Source organism: Etheostoma spectabile, chromosome 14 (assembly GCF_008692095.1).
Source record: "Etheostoma spectabile isolate EspeVRDwgs_2016 chromosome 14, UIUC_Espe_1.0, whole genome shotgun sequence".
Classification (NCBI taxonomy): Eukaryota; Metazoa; Chordata; class Actinopteri; order Perciformes; family Percidae; genus Etheostoma; species Etheostoma spectabile.
In genome coordinates, this window is record NC_045746.1 from 19,163,546 (window position 1) to 19,177,977 (window position 14,432).

Consider the following 14,432-nt stretch of genomic DNA (forward strand, 5'->3'; position numbering starts at 1 on the left):
GAGAGAGAGTCAGAGGGAGAGGCGGAATCGGACAGCCATTACCATTCAGGATTATAGGCTACGTTTTCTCGCTATATTCTCCCTCCCCAGCGCCACCCCTCCCGGCTGTGTGTCGGTTCGGTTTTTGGAGGAAGCGTGGTAACAGAAACCCCAACGGAGGAGCGGAAAAAAACGTCCAACCTTTCATCCATCCCTCCATCCATCCCTCGTTCCATCCAGGAGAAGAAGGAGCAGCGGCGGCAGCATCCCCGGCCTCCCTCGCTCTGTGCTCGGACTCCAGGACCGCTGCTGCCCGGTGAAGGTAAGCGGCTCCGGAGCTTCACCCAGCCTGCTGCTGTAGCCACCCGTGCTTCTTCATATCTAAATATATTTATGTATTTTTTAAGAGCCGCCGAGTACGCTGATGAAATGAAGTGTTCATTGATAGGTAAATTAATTCTTAGAAATCAAAACTATCAACTCGAAGCGGAACAGTATGGTCACGAGCCTAAACTCACAAGACACAGTTTAGGGATATATAATTAGTTAGGTTCGTTTGTAACCTAATCCTAAACCGTGCTTTGTAAAATGAATATTTTGATGAATTGGGTTTTTGATGGTTGTCTTGATTCTCTCCAAGCAGACACCATTATCAATAACGTGTTGATCACAGGCTCCACGTTGATTGGCATTCATTACACCAGACGTAGGCTCGTGGAGCCAATAGTGGTTCCACTATAATAATCTCATGGCTGTTGCCAGAAACCTTGTCAATTTCGAAGCACACTTCTCGTGATGCGTGTGCCGAAGGGCTGGGCTGGAAATAACAGAGAGTTGGAGAGGGTTTCCTGGTCGTGAGAAGGCTGCCGAGGTTGTTCTCATTATAATGAGACACTCAGCAGCACTATGGAGACAGCATTTCAGCAACAACGCGAGCCACAGATGGATAAATGTAATTAGTTGGTGTGATCCATCCAAGGCTCAGGGGCGGTGTGTGTTGGACAATGAGCCCCGTGCTTCCAGTCTGTTCCTCCTGCATGCAGCTCTGCGTGCACAACGCGTTTGGTCTCCATGTCTGATGTCCACTCATGCAAACACATTCCCCATTCACATTCAAAGGGAAAGACACACAGAGAAAGAGAGAAAGGCACACATGCAAAAATGATGACATGAAACACCAGCTGCAGCTCTATTATGCACACATTTATGAGAGGCTGACTTTATTGATCTGTGCAATCCCCTTAGACCCTCCATCCTCACACCTCCTCCACCTGCAGTAGGATGTGGATCCCAATGGACTCTAACACTGCAGGCTGTCTGTCTTTCTGGAAAACCTCTGTGATATTATGCAAAGGGCAGTCAGAGACAGAGAGAGAAAGATTCTGGGCTCCCCTCCTGCCGCTTTGTAGCAGATGGTTGAATGTGCATCTCCCTCCAGCCTTATGTTGGACCGTCAACATGCAGGCTACTATTCTCCTCAGTCAGACCTGTAAAACATAACCTCTTTATAATTTATTTCCATTATATTCAGGCTAAAAAGATGGAGTGAAGTTGGTCTCTTCCGCCCATTTCTTCCTCTGCATTGGCCGTGGACACTCCTCCTTAGTACTGCATGTTATAATGGAGGAAAGCACAAGTATGTCTGTGATGCAGGGGATAAATGAGGGCACTATTTCTGTGTGACATGGTTGTATATTGATTTGATCAAAAGTCTTTGAATTAGAGGATTTCTGTTTCATTAATCAAATACATTTTTCTCGCAAGACATATCAAACAACTAACGGTGGATCAGTCCTTTTTATTTTCACGTATGGCTGCTGTCTTAATTATTGATATACAACAAATCATCTAATATATGTTAGTCTCTAAAATGTTTAATTTGATGTCTTTACTTTGTTTGTTTAGTCTGAAACCAAAAAATATTAAATTGAACTTTAAATAAAACAGAAAAAAATCCTCACTGTTTAGGCTAATTGATGCTATGTCAAAAATGGGAAGCGGCTCTTAGGCTCTAGTAGCAATAATGGTTGGATAAAACCCAAGGTGACAGGCTCCAAATTCCTGGTTTTGTCAAACCAACAGCCCGAAATCCAAATATACTCCAAGTATAAAGTGAGCTAAAACATAGAAAAGCAGCAAATCTTTATATTTGAGAGCATGGGCCTTTTTGCTTGATAAAGTACTTAAACTGATTTTGTCTCTATCAACTAATCAAGTGGTGACGTGACCCCTTTAAATGAGACTCAATGTGTGGATGTAAATCCCGATCTGTTCAATCAAATATTTTAGTTCTTCCTAGATCTTTTTTCGACACCCAAAGAGATCTACAAAACCCTTACAAAGGAACAGTTTTGTGTAACAGAACTCATAACATTAGTCTGGATCCTGACGCCCAGGTCGGGAATCTCTGGACTTCTCCATTAAACATTCCCATTTTCATGATCCTGAACCGTATTCTTTGTGAAATGCTTGACTGGCAGCTCCTGCCTCCCCCTGTCTGTCTGCACGTCTGTCTAGCCAGCAGTCTCTGTTGGTTTGCTCTCCCTGCAGCTCTTTGGTATGCATGCACAATGTATTGTATCATGTGTGAACGAAGAAAAAAAAAAATAGAAGCGGAGAGAAACAGGAAGAGATTTCTTATCTCTACAGTGTTTATGATGTCTTTAGGTCTTTATGATGTCCCGGAGCTGGAATTATTGATTAGTGTGTAAACTGTAGAGCCATTGACCCCACCGCTGCTCCTTTCTTCTCCTTTTATATATCTCTCTTATCGTATCCTTTGACACTCGTTAACCTAGACACACACACACACACACACACACACACACACACACACACACACACACACACACACACTTTTCTTTTCAGTTTTCTCTCTCACTCTGCCTCTAGTGTTCCCCTTCTTTCACTCTCACTTTGATTAACTTTCTCTCTTTCCAGTCATGCTGAGTAGATGGTTGGCAAGCCAGTCCTGTGTGTGTGTGTGTGTGTGTGTGTGTGTGTGTGTGTGTGTGTGCGTGTGTGTGTGTGTGTCCATGCGCGTGCGTGTGCATGGGGGAGCTGCTGAGTCTAGCCAATTCGTTTCTCCGGTCAGTGTGTTACTCATCATGGGGCTGTGTTATTCATACTGTATTCACTATGTGCACTTTTACTAACAGCAATGCAACAAGTGGGCTTTCAGTCTGTTGTCTATAAGTGCAAGATAAAGAATTTGACCCAAACAGGAATGTTAAGCAGAAGATCAGATATCAGAAAGAAAGACATAAAGTAATGTTATACTCAATTTAAAGGACTAGTTTGACATTTTGGGAAATGCGCTTAGTTGTTTTCTTGCTGAGAGTTAGACAAGAAGATGGATACCACTCTCAACAGTCTTTGCTAAAACTGCATCTCACATCATGAGAACAAGAAAAACTACTGTTATTCCAATTTAAGAGTGTTCACATGTTAGTCCAAGCTAGTTAAGTCGCTGTAACGCCGGCTGTGCAACTCTGGATGCACACTGCAAATCATATGTAGAGAAGATGTGTTTTTTTGCTCAGGTTATGGAGTTTTCAGGCAGAATTATTGTCTGTTGATCATGAATGTCAGTTCAACTCCCATCAGAGGCTGTTAGAGCTCTGGACTGACACAAAGACGTGCACCGGCAGTTACGACCGTTACTCTGGAAGTGTCTGGTTTTCTGTCTCTGACCTTTTTTTTTCTTTTTCTGTCTTTCCCTTTCTGTCCTTCTTAATCTGTTGCTTAGATTCTCCCCACTACCTCTACATCTTAGTCTGTTTCATGTCACTTCTTCTCTCTTTCCTCTTTCACACAGACACACACACACACACACACACACACACACACACACACACACACACACACACACACACACACACACAATAAACACACATTCCCACTCAGGCTAAGCTGTGGGAACAGACCGTGTCCATTGAAATCCTGGTTGTGAGTTATAAATCAGGCCAGTCAAGCTTCCAGCTGAGTGTGTGCGTGTGTGTGCGTGTGTGTGTGTGTATTTGTGTGTGTGAGTGGGCTCTGTATAAATCAGTTAGTATATAACTCTTTATTAGAATATATTAGTTGGTTGGTTGAAATAATTGAATAATCATTCAAATAATTTGCTGCTTTTCTCCATTTTAGGTCGTTGTAAATGGAATATTTATAGTGTAGGACTTTTAGTCAAACAATACAAGTAATTTAAAGATGTCTCTTTGGATTCTGGGAACTGGACATTTTTCAAAAATATTTTAGATAGTGTAGATATACTGTATATACAGTATATAGATAGACCTATTTTATTGATCGGCCGATATATCGGCCGATACGCGGCTGCTGCGTTCGCCGACCGTCTTAAATTACAAATCAAGCACTTTATTTCAGTTGCTACTTTTCAGCTTTATTAGTTTCTTTAAATTATTTAAATAACTGTCTTATAATGTCAGTAAGCATTGCACGGCTTGCACAGTTAACCATATGCAGTGGACCCATCCATACAATGCACATTGCACACATAATTTGAGTGATATGAATGTAAGATGACTGCAGAAGTGACACTGATCTGTGTTTTCATTTATTGTTATTAAAGAAATGGCAGAGCAGATTCCAAAAACAAATCCAGTGTGGCAGGGTTTACATTTTTATGATGTAATTTGAGGAAGCAAAAGCATTATCGGCTCCAAATATCAGCTCAAGAAAATCAGCAGCCCGTATCAATCATTGGTTAAGGCTGATGGGGAAAAACAATCAGCATCGGCGAAAAAAAATACACATCAATCAATCCCTAATATATACTGTATATACAGTGCATGCTCTATAGATAGTAGGCTATAGATTAAATACAAGTAATAGCCCTTTAATCAAAGCTCCCTTGGCAGAAACTGGGACTAGGAAATTTTTCACTATATGTTTTAAGATTTTATTGACGAAATTACAAAAAAATACAACAAAAAAACAATCAATAGATTAATCAGTAATGAAGTCATTACGTGGAGTCCTGATATAAAGCTGGGAGCAAATTAGCTGTACATCTGAATGTGTGCTTGTTGGTTTGACTGTGTTTGAAAATGCCTCATCAGACAGGAAGTGATCTCACTCACAGTGTTTCTGCTGGTAGTTTCTTCTTCGTTTTTGTCTCCGTCTTCTTCTTCAAAGATCTCTTTTTCTCCTCACAGAGCACTAATGACACGGTGCGGCTTTGAAGCCTCCATTCTGGCTCTATTTATATAACCGCTTGTTGCAGTGGCACTGACTCACTGTCAGCAGGCAGCGGAGAAACTGACTACACACACACTCACACACACACACACACACACACTCACACACACACACACACACACACACACACACACACACACACACACACACACACACACACACACACACACCAGAGAATCACAGAGAATTCTGGGAAGGTTTTTGTTGCCATGGAGACAGGGATTCAGGAAGTGGGGTTTTGCCCAGCAGTCTAGCCCAGGGGCCAGCAGCGGGAGGAAGAGGAAGAGGAGGAGGAGGAGGAAGAGGAGGAGGAGGAGGAGGAGGAGGAGGAGGCTGTTTGGCAGCACTAGCCCAGATGGAAATCCCAGCCGCTGTGTTGGACACATCGCACACAGAAACATTCCCACCCGCTGACCGCCACTCAGGTCGCTCCACAGTTTAGTCAGCTGCAGCCTCCGGGATGAACTCAGACAGATCTGCTCTGTAGCAGCCAGCAGACGTTGGTCACTCTGTAAAGTGCTCACAGTTTTTGGAGTAAAGCTGGTTGTTTGTTGAGTTTCTCAGGGGCTGTTAGTGGATGAACTGTGAAACAAACCGGATCTCTGGTGGAATGAGACTTTTACTTGGAAAGACTTTTCATTAAGGGAGGAAACAAAACAAAACTGAAAAAAATCATCCGTAAATATTTAAAAAATACAGATTATTTGAGATTTCTTCCAATACTAAAAGTTGGTTTTACTTTGGCGTTAAAGTAAAATAAGTTGCACTGTGCAGCAGTGTGTAGGCAGTGTGTCTAGTGGCATCTTGCAGTGAGGTTTGCAGATTGCAACCAACTGAATACCACTTCCCTCACATAGGTCTTTCCAAGCATGTAGTGCAAGGCTGCCCAATTTGGGGCCCGTGGGCCAAGTTTGGCCCCGTGCTCTCTTTGGTTCGGCACGCCATAGATTTGACATGCTCATGCTTATTCTCCTCTTATTTTAAAAGTAATGACTAAGAAACGTACATTTTGTGCAGTTAAAGAGTAAGTAATCTGAGTTTAATGGCAATGTCAAGCACAGTGCTGGTAAACCTCCCATTTAAGTTACAAATGTTCATTTTGTCTACGGAGAATGGCAAAAATTATTACATTATTATATTATTCTTCAACATCAACATTTATTTTTGGCCCGTGGCCTTCCATCCAGATGCAATTTGGCCCTTCATATGAAAGACTCTGGGCACCTCTGGTGTAGTGGACCCTACAGTGGCCTTCAGGTAACATACAGGTGTGTATGTGTCTAGAGCCGGTGTTTGGCTTGTCTTTCTGGGCTACTGTAGGGACATCGCGGTGCAACATCGCGGGGCCCGCTCCTTATTTAGATATGAAGTGCTCATTCTAAGCTAACAAAAACACAACAATTCTTAGTTTCAGGTGATTATACACTAATGAAAAAATAATTATGAATGTTGTATTCCAATTCATAAGAGTGACACTGTCATGAACGTGTCAAAAACATTATAAACAAGTCATACATGTTTATGACGTAACGCTTCTTTTAGTAAGTGTCATTCGGTTGTGTCATCACACGTTAGGGTTAGGGTTCATGTATAATGACTGTGTCATGACAGTGTCATATGTCCATGACAGTGTCATGTCACTCTTATGTAGACACACATATTTCTTTGCATTTCTAAAAAATAAGAGTAGCGTTCCAAGATTTAATTTGAGCTAAAAGGTACAACAAAAAGTGTACAGGCAAAATATGTTTCCAACAAAACACTGAGGTACAAAAGTCCAAGAAACAGAACAAACTGGAACACCGACAATAAAACATATCGGACAAGCAAAACCACAACACATCAGCGCTCCGTGATACAGAACAATGATCCCACCAAACTTCTGGGAAACACGGAGCCATCAGATGAAAAAGATAGATATTTTGCACTGTAATTTTTAGAATGATTTACTTTTTAAGAAATTAACATATTGCTATATACACATTGAAGATTAAAATAAATTGTATGAAATCGCTGATTTTTCAGGGGTCTTTCAGCTTTCAGCTGGACTCAAACTCATGAAACAAGCAGCAAACAGCAGACGTTAACGAAGTCCCCGTGGAGCTGCAATATAAGAGCCGATAACGGGCAATTCATTCTCTCAGGACAGGTATTGATTTCATGCTCTGATGGACAGATCAGAGTGTCAAGTCTCCAGACCCACCCACCCACCCACACACACACACACACACACACACACAAAGGGCAAAGAGTGTAAGAGGAAAAAAAAGCTAAGCTCCCCTGTTTTATTGACTTCTCTTTAAAAATAGAAACACTAGAGCTTTGAAATATCATCTCTCTCTCTCTCTCTCTCTCTCTCTCTCTTCTCTGTCTTTGCTCTTTGACTCAGCCAAGTCTGTTGATTCCCTGCCTTCTCCATCCCTCCATCCACGCACAGAGCTGTCTTTCTCCCATCCCAGCCGGCACCATCCATCATCGATAAATCAGCTCCAAGCAGGACGCAATGTAATGTGTCCTGACCTAAGTGATCTCTATTGAGCTGAACTCGATTTTACAGAACAGCCACATTGTGTGTGTTTACATGATTATTTGACTATAATATATGTATATAATTTACATACACCATATATAACATTTTGTAGTTTGGCAAATGTGGCTTTTATGGCAGCAGTTATATTCCGAGTAATGATCACATCTATTGGATGAGTGACTTTACACCTAAACGGAATAAGATTTGTTCAACAACTTTTTACAAAGTAATATTGTAGAATTAAACTAAACATATCTATTTAATAAAAGTAGTGTTTGTACTGTATGTAAAACATACATGTACAGTATATTCATATCTTGTGTTATATCTTTACCAACAAGCCTAAGTCTACAGTCCACATGTTAAAACTCTGCATTACAGCAATGCTTTGAACTCAATTCTACATATATATCAATAATGTTTACAAGTTCACCGACTTAATTCAACGTGTTAGAAAGACCTTTCCTAATTAGACATGTTGCCTTGATGAAGAGGGAAAGTCAGAGGGAGTCATTACACCTCATCCTCTTGGGGAGTATGAATGTCTGTAGAAAATGTCATGGCAATAAGTGTAATCTTGTTTGAGATATTTCTGTCTAGGCAAAAATCATAGACAGACCAACCCTCAGCGCCCCAATAGCATGGCTAATAGGTAGGGCTGCCCCCTCTAAGTCAAATAATTGACCAATTGGTTGTTTTGGTCTTTTGAGATTTCTTAAGTCATTTTTTAAAATGGGTTTTCATTTTGAATGAGTTTGTGGTGCTTTTATATCATTCTTTGTAGAGAAAATCAGTGTCTTTAAATTTTAATTGGTCGATTAAATCAGCTACTTGATTAGTTGGCAAAATCACATGCGTAAATAATAGAAATGTCGGGAATAAAAACGTAGTGCGTAGTTCTTCTTTGGATCTTGACTGACTGACTGCAGTGACGGGAGGATATGGACGGCAGGATTACCAATCCTATGTAACATGTTCAGGCTAAGATTCTCCCTCCACCTTTGACCCTGTGAGCAGGCTTCGGTAATCTGTATCATCTACTGTCATGTGCTTTCTTCCATCTTTTTTCCTCAGATCTCTACAGCGGTAGAGCGCCTCTGTAGGCCTGCAGCCTCGAAAACTCCTTAAAAGTCGTCTAGACGTGATGATTAGCTACAGCCAGTTGTTTCTGCCCTCCTGATCACTGCATTCTTACTGTTGTGCTGTTATGTTGAGACTTTGCATCATTCATGACCCCGGCGTGATCATTCTGTACGCCACCAATGAATTATACAGTGTCTCCACATTTGACTAAAGCGCCTTCTTCTCTCTTTTCCCACAATGCTTCTTTCCTCCCTATTTCCTCCTCCTTTCTTTTGACCTTCTTTCTTTCCCCTCCCCCTTGCTCTACATCCCTCTTTCCTCCTTCCATCCCTCCTTCTATCCTCTATTCCTCATTCCCTCTCCTCCCTGCAGCCTTAAAGTAAGATGGAGTCATCAGACGATGATACTCTAAGCGAGCGCTCCTGCGTCAGCGAGCCGTCCTTCCGTAGCGAGCGTTCAGGGGGGTCGTTGTCCCCGTGCCCATCAGGACCCGTGGGTCCGCCTGGAGACACGTTGCCGTGGAATCTCTCCAAACATGAGAGGAGGAAGAGGAAGAGCCAGGACTCGGTGCTGGACCCGGCGGAAAGGGCGGTGGTTCGTGTCGCAGGTAAGGGAAACCATCTCTCAGAGATACCGTCGGTGGGCAAGCTTCCAGTGGAGGATGTGTGTAAAAGTCTGAATGGGCAGTGGTGGCCTAAAGCTTAGAGAAGCTTGTGAGTGGGAGGTTGCAGGTTCAATACCCAGACCAACAGGATGCATTTGGAGGGGGAGTGAAAGAGCATAGCTTGTCCCTCCCTCATTACCACCACTGAGGTGCCCTTGAGCAAGGCCTTAACCCTAAAAAACTGACAGACTGAGGTTGTACCAGGTATGTACGTGTAACTGTGTAAAAGTGACAGGTCGTCGTTGCAAATGAGAATTTGATCTCAATCAGCTTACCTGGATCAATAAAGGGTAAATAAAAATAAAAACTGAAGCAGGGTGGGGCTGTAAGAGAGAGCAGTGGGAAACAGAGACTATGCAACGCATCAGCAAATTTAAATTTATGCTAAAGTAAAACCTGGAGGGAGTTGAAAACTCCAAGCAATGTGTTGTGTGGTAAACTTCGCTCGTAAAAACAGATGAGGGATTTGAGTTCAGTGACTTCAAACTGACCGTAAAAGTGTTAATGCTCATTCACTTATCTAACAGAGAAGAAGATCAAGGAAACAATTTGAATACACTGAATCATTTTTTTCCAGAAGCGCTCATACAAACCATACAAGCACACACAAGCTTGTGGCGAGCTAGCAGAGAATTGTACTGGCTCAGAAGTACAAAAACTGCCGTTCGACCAAATACAATATGATACTATTTGTCTTTTTTATCATTGGATGTCTGGGTAAAAACGTTGCATCTTGTATTGAGCAATAGCTACAGGATGTGTCCACTTCATTCACATTAGCTGGCTGACATTTTCTTGGCTTCTCATGTTTAATTATGGGGCTTCCTTCTGGCTTTGATTAAAGGCCCACATACTTGGAAAAAGCCCTGTTTCCTGCTAAATCCTTGGCCAGCAAATGTCACCAAAATGCAAAGAAAATCTAGTTGTGATCTCGTATATTTATACTTTGGATAAAAACACATCTACTGCATGTTATTAAAAGTGTTATCTTGTGACACTCAAATGTGTTCACCGCTGTTATCAAGATACTTACAACTGAAGGTTGTCATCAAAACACGGTGAGGAGCTTGTGTTTCTTCTCCTTCAGGGCTGAAACACGACATCTAGTAAATATCACCTACATGTTCATGTTTGGTGTTGTGCTACAGCTGTCATGTAAAAGAGAGGAGTGTTTAACCCAGAGCTGATTTTTATTATCCGCATCCATCCTCTCAGACGTCAAAGCTCAAGGTTAGAGATGTTTTGTCAGCTACAGTAACACCTCCCTAACATGGACGAGTGGGATGTCCTCCCTCTCTCTGTCTTCCCCCCCATCTTTTACTCGCTGTAACGGAAGATGAAGGACAAATGTAGGTTACTCAGTTCTCTGGAGAAGCCAGGGTTTCCCTGCTCGCGTAATGAGACACTGGTAGCAGCCTAAAAGCTTTCTTACTTTTAGTGGAGACTTTTTCCAATAACAATATCTCATAATCATGATGATTATTTATTGGTTTGAAGCTTTTTTTTTACATACACACTTCACACTCCAGGCTGTCTTGGACAATACCATCCTCAGGCAGGCCTAGAAGTCAATTTTAGACCCCACCCGTGTCCTCCACAATGGGAACTAGTTTATCCCTTCAGGCAAACGCTTCAGAGTCCGATGCAGACTCAACCTCTGTAAGAACTCATTTGTCCCCCTGTCCATCAAAGCCATGGATGGCAAGACAGCCTAACCCCTGAAATGCTGCTTTCATCTTAAACACACACATGTACATTTTTACTTCTCTTTTGCCGAGATTTTATGTTGATAAGGCAGCTTACCCTTACTGCACATATTATGATGACTATTATGATGTTTATACAACGGGCAGTGTGCAATTTTGTTGGCTAGTGGCAGTCTCCGCATTCAACATGAGAACGTCCATGTAGGGTAATGCAACACTCTGCATCTTTGTACTTTATGTGTGTGTGTAGGTATGTACCGTATGCATTAAGCTGTTTTAAATTCTTTAAACAGCAGATATTGTTTGTTTGCCCAAGACAAATTTCCTTCAGGACAATAAAATCTATCTTATCGTATAAATGGATGTTAGTGGATGGGTGTCCTGGTCTGCAGCCCCCCTCAGCATGTAGCTGTGACAGTGACTCTCTGTCGCAGCGCTGCTTGAAGTCGATGCAAAAGCAGAATAAACTCAAATATTGCATTACATTTATTTAGCTAAAGCTTTTATCCAAAGCGACTTACAATAAGTGAATTCATCCATGTGGGTAAAACCCCCAAAAAGGGCAAGAATCAGATCTAATTAGAGACAATACAAAATAGAGTTTTAAACATAATGCCAATTATTACAATTATTTGTTTTTTTAAGTTTTTTCAAATTTCTGAAATTTAATTATTTTTAAATGCATTTTCTTTCTTACATTTTTTTCATTATAAAAAATAGGATATTTTCTTATTTCATGGGCCAAGGTGCAGTTAAACTCCTATGTCACCGGTGTTACAGCCAGCCAGCAGCACCCCTTAAGTTGTTATATGAATTTGTCAATACAGGGAAATAAGCATTCAAATATATTGTCATATCTGGAGAGACTGCTGGATTAACCCTTGATGCAAAATTATCAATATCAGCTGAAGCTGCCATGGAAATGATTAGTTATTGGCAAAAATCCCATATCATGCATCTCTAACTTTTCCTGTCTTTAGAGTGTTGTAAGTGATCTTTTTGCCTTTTTTATGTGAGAGATAAACTGACAGTGCTGCTCTGATGCCACTAACATTGTAAAGTTGCATTGGAGGGGATGGGGGTTGGAGTGTCGGAGTAGTTAAGCGATGACGAGACATTAAAAGCCTACTTTATATTATTATTTTATGTTATGGCTCTTATACGGCACGTATGTGGAAAAAAAGATGTATTTCCTGCTCTGGGAGCTCTTTCAGTTTGAAGAGGAGTCCAGACCTACAGCATTAATGTTCAGAGTCTCTAAGCTCCTCTATCTGTTCACAGTTTTTTATTAGCTGGCTTAACAATCAGCTACTTGGTTTTAAGACAAGCTTTCAGCTGAGTGTTGTATCTCCTAAATCTGACTGTAAATGTTTGAAGGGAAGATTTAGAGTTTTCTGTGAGTCATGATGTCAGGTGGTGCAACAGCTGCAGTTACTGGACATTTTCTATTTTTTTATTATTATATCTAACAATTTTCACAGCAAAGTTAGTGTGAAGAAGCAGTGTAGGTCTTTGCCTATTACTGTTTTTGTGGGGATATGATGAGTATATTTCTCCAAGCAAGCGTGATGTTTCACGTCGAGTGAAAGTGAAATTGGCAAAATTAGATGTTGCATGTTAAAGAAAAAAAGACAGTGGGTGTATCTGTTTGTACAACTGAATTGATTGAGAGGAGAATTTGTGGAGGAGAGTGCATATACAGTAAATGTTAAAGTATGTGTATGTATTTCTGTAACTGTGTCACATGCACACACATTTACACATGTACAGTGTATGCACAGAGTGGGATAATAATAGCTCAAACGCAGCTTGTGGTTAAAAAAACAACAACAGTGAGTGTTCTACATACTAACATACATACAAACAATTCAAGTTGAAAAGCAACCTAATGAAAAGTAGAATATAATCAGGGTCACTTACTGGTACAACTTTTTGTATTATTTATTAAATATAGCTCGGCCTGTAAAACGTCGAATAACTAGACCTACTGTAAAAATATTGAAAAAAAAAGAAGACTATTCTGAGCCAGGGCAGCTGAAAGGAATCTTTAAATTGCTAACAAATGACCACAAGCAATATGAAATATTGAGAAATGTTGAAAAAAGCAGCAAACTTAACACTATAAAATTCTTTTTCCAGCACCAACACGTAATGGCTCTTTGCGGTTTTCATGTGAAAGACTAATTACAACCAGATCTGAGTAGGGATGTAGAATCAGTTATCACACTGGTTAAAACGGGCTGCAATCCTTTTATGTCCTGTGGTCATCTTTTTCATTGCACCGGGCCTTCTAAGCAGACAAGATGAAGGAGGAAACATATTCTTAACCCAGAAATGCTAAAAGAAAATACAGTTTCATCTTTTTTTTACAACGAGCGGAGGATATGAATGTGTGTCTAATTTTCGGTCGTAGCTGCTGGCAGATGTGAGAAGGAAGGATGTGTTTTAAATGAACGCTTTGTGACTAAACTGTTCCAGTCCTCTGTTTTTTTTTGTTGCTTTGTCTGTTTTGCATAAACATGGGACATGTAGTGGAAATTCACAGCTGTTGTGCAGTTTGGACGCCAAGAGTTTGTGTGTAAGAATTAAAGGACAGTGCTGATAGAGTAAAGAGAAAATAAAACATTTAAACACGATTATCTGCAATAATTAAAAGAGACAGTTAAGACAGGGAGGTTTCCTGGCAGCACCTTTGGGCTGAGTCAGCGAGTCAGACTTGTTTGTGTGCAGATGATTCGGTTGTGGCGGGAGCAGGTAGCGGCCAAGCTGACGATGGCGCCATTGCAAACCACCCAGGGGCTTATGTGTCAGATCTTGGCCCAGAACTCTGAATCTCAAGCTACCAGGCTAGCTGTTTCCCACCTGCTTCCAGTCGTAATGCTAAGCTAAGCTAACCAGCTGCTGATTCCAGCTTCATATACATAGCAGATAGATATGAGAGAATTCCCTCCTAACTCTTAGCAAAAATAGAATGTAGCTCTTTTCTTTTCAAAGACTGATATGTTAGAGCTGTTATGTAGAAGTTAGAGCTCTCCATAAATGCTTAAAAAAGGATTGTGTTTGGAAGAGTATATCGATCGCCGTGCTTCTCTTGTCAATTCACTCAATGATGGATCATCTTTATCTGTTTGGACAGTAAACCATCAAACAAAGCAGGAGTCTCACTGATGCTTCGCTCTGTAAGCTGGCAGAGTAATTCAACTGGTAACATCCAGTTTTTCCCAGGCGTGTCCAGCGCTCACTCAGGCGTGAA

The 14,432-nt window shown here is 41.1% G+C and overlaps 1 protein-coding gene across 1 annotated transcript in view; it reads left to right on the forward strand.

The window, feature by feature from the left end:
* The window catches only part of macf1a (microtubule actin crosslinking factor 1a), a 213,792-nt gene continuing 199,360 nt past the window's right edge, over positions 1 to 14,432 (forward strand). The window contains 2 exon segments of the mRNA XM_032536093.1: positions 1 to 301; positions 9,182 to 9,416. Of these exon segments, the coding sequence (XP_032391984.1) occupies positions 9,194 to 9,416 (223 nt within the window). The 5' untranslated portion in view covers positions 1 to 301; positions 9,182 to 9,193.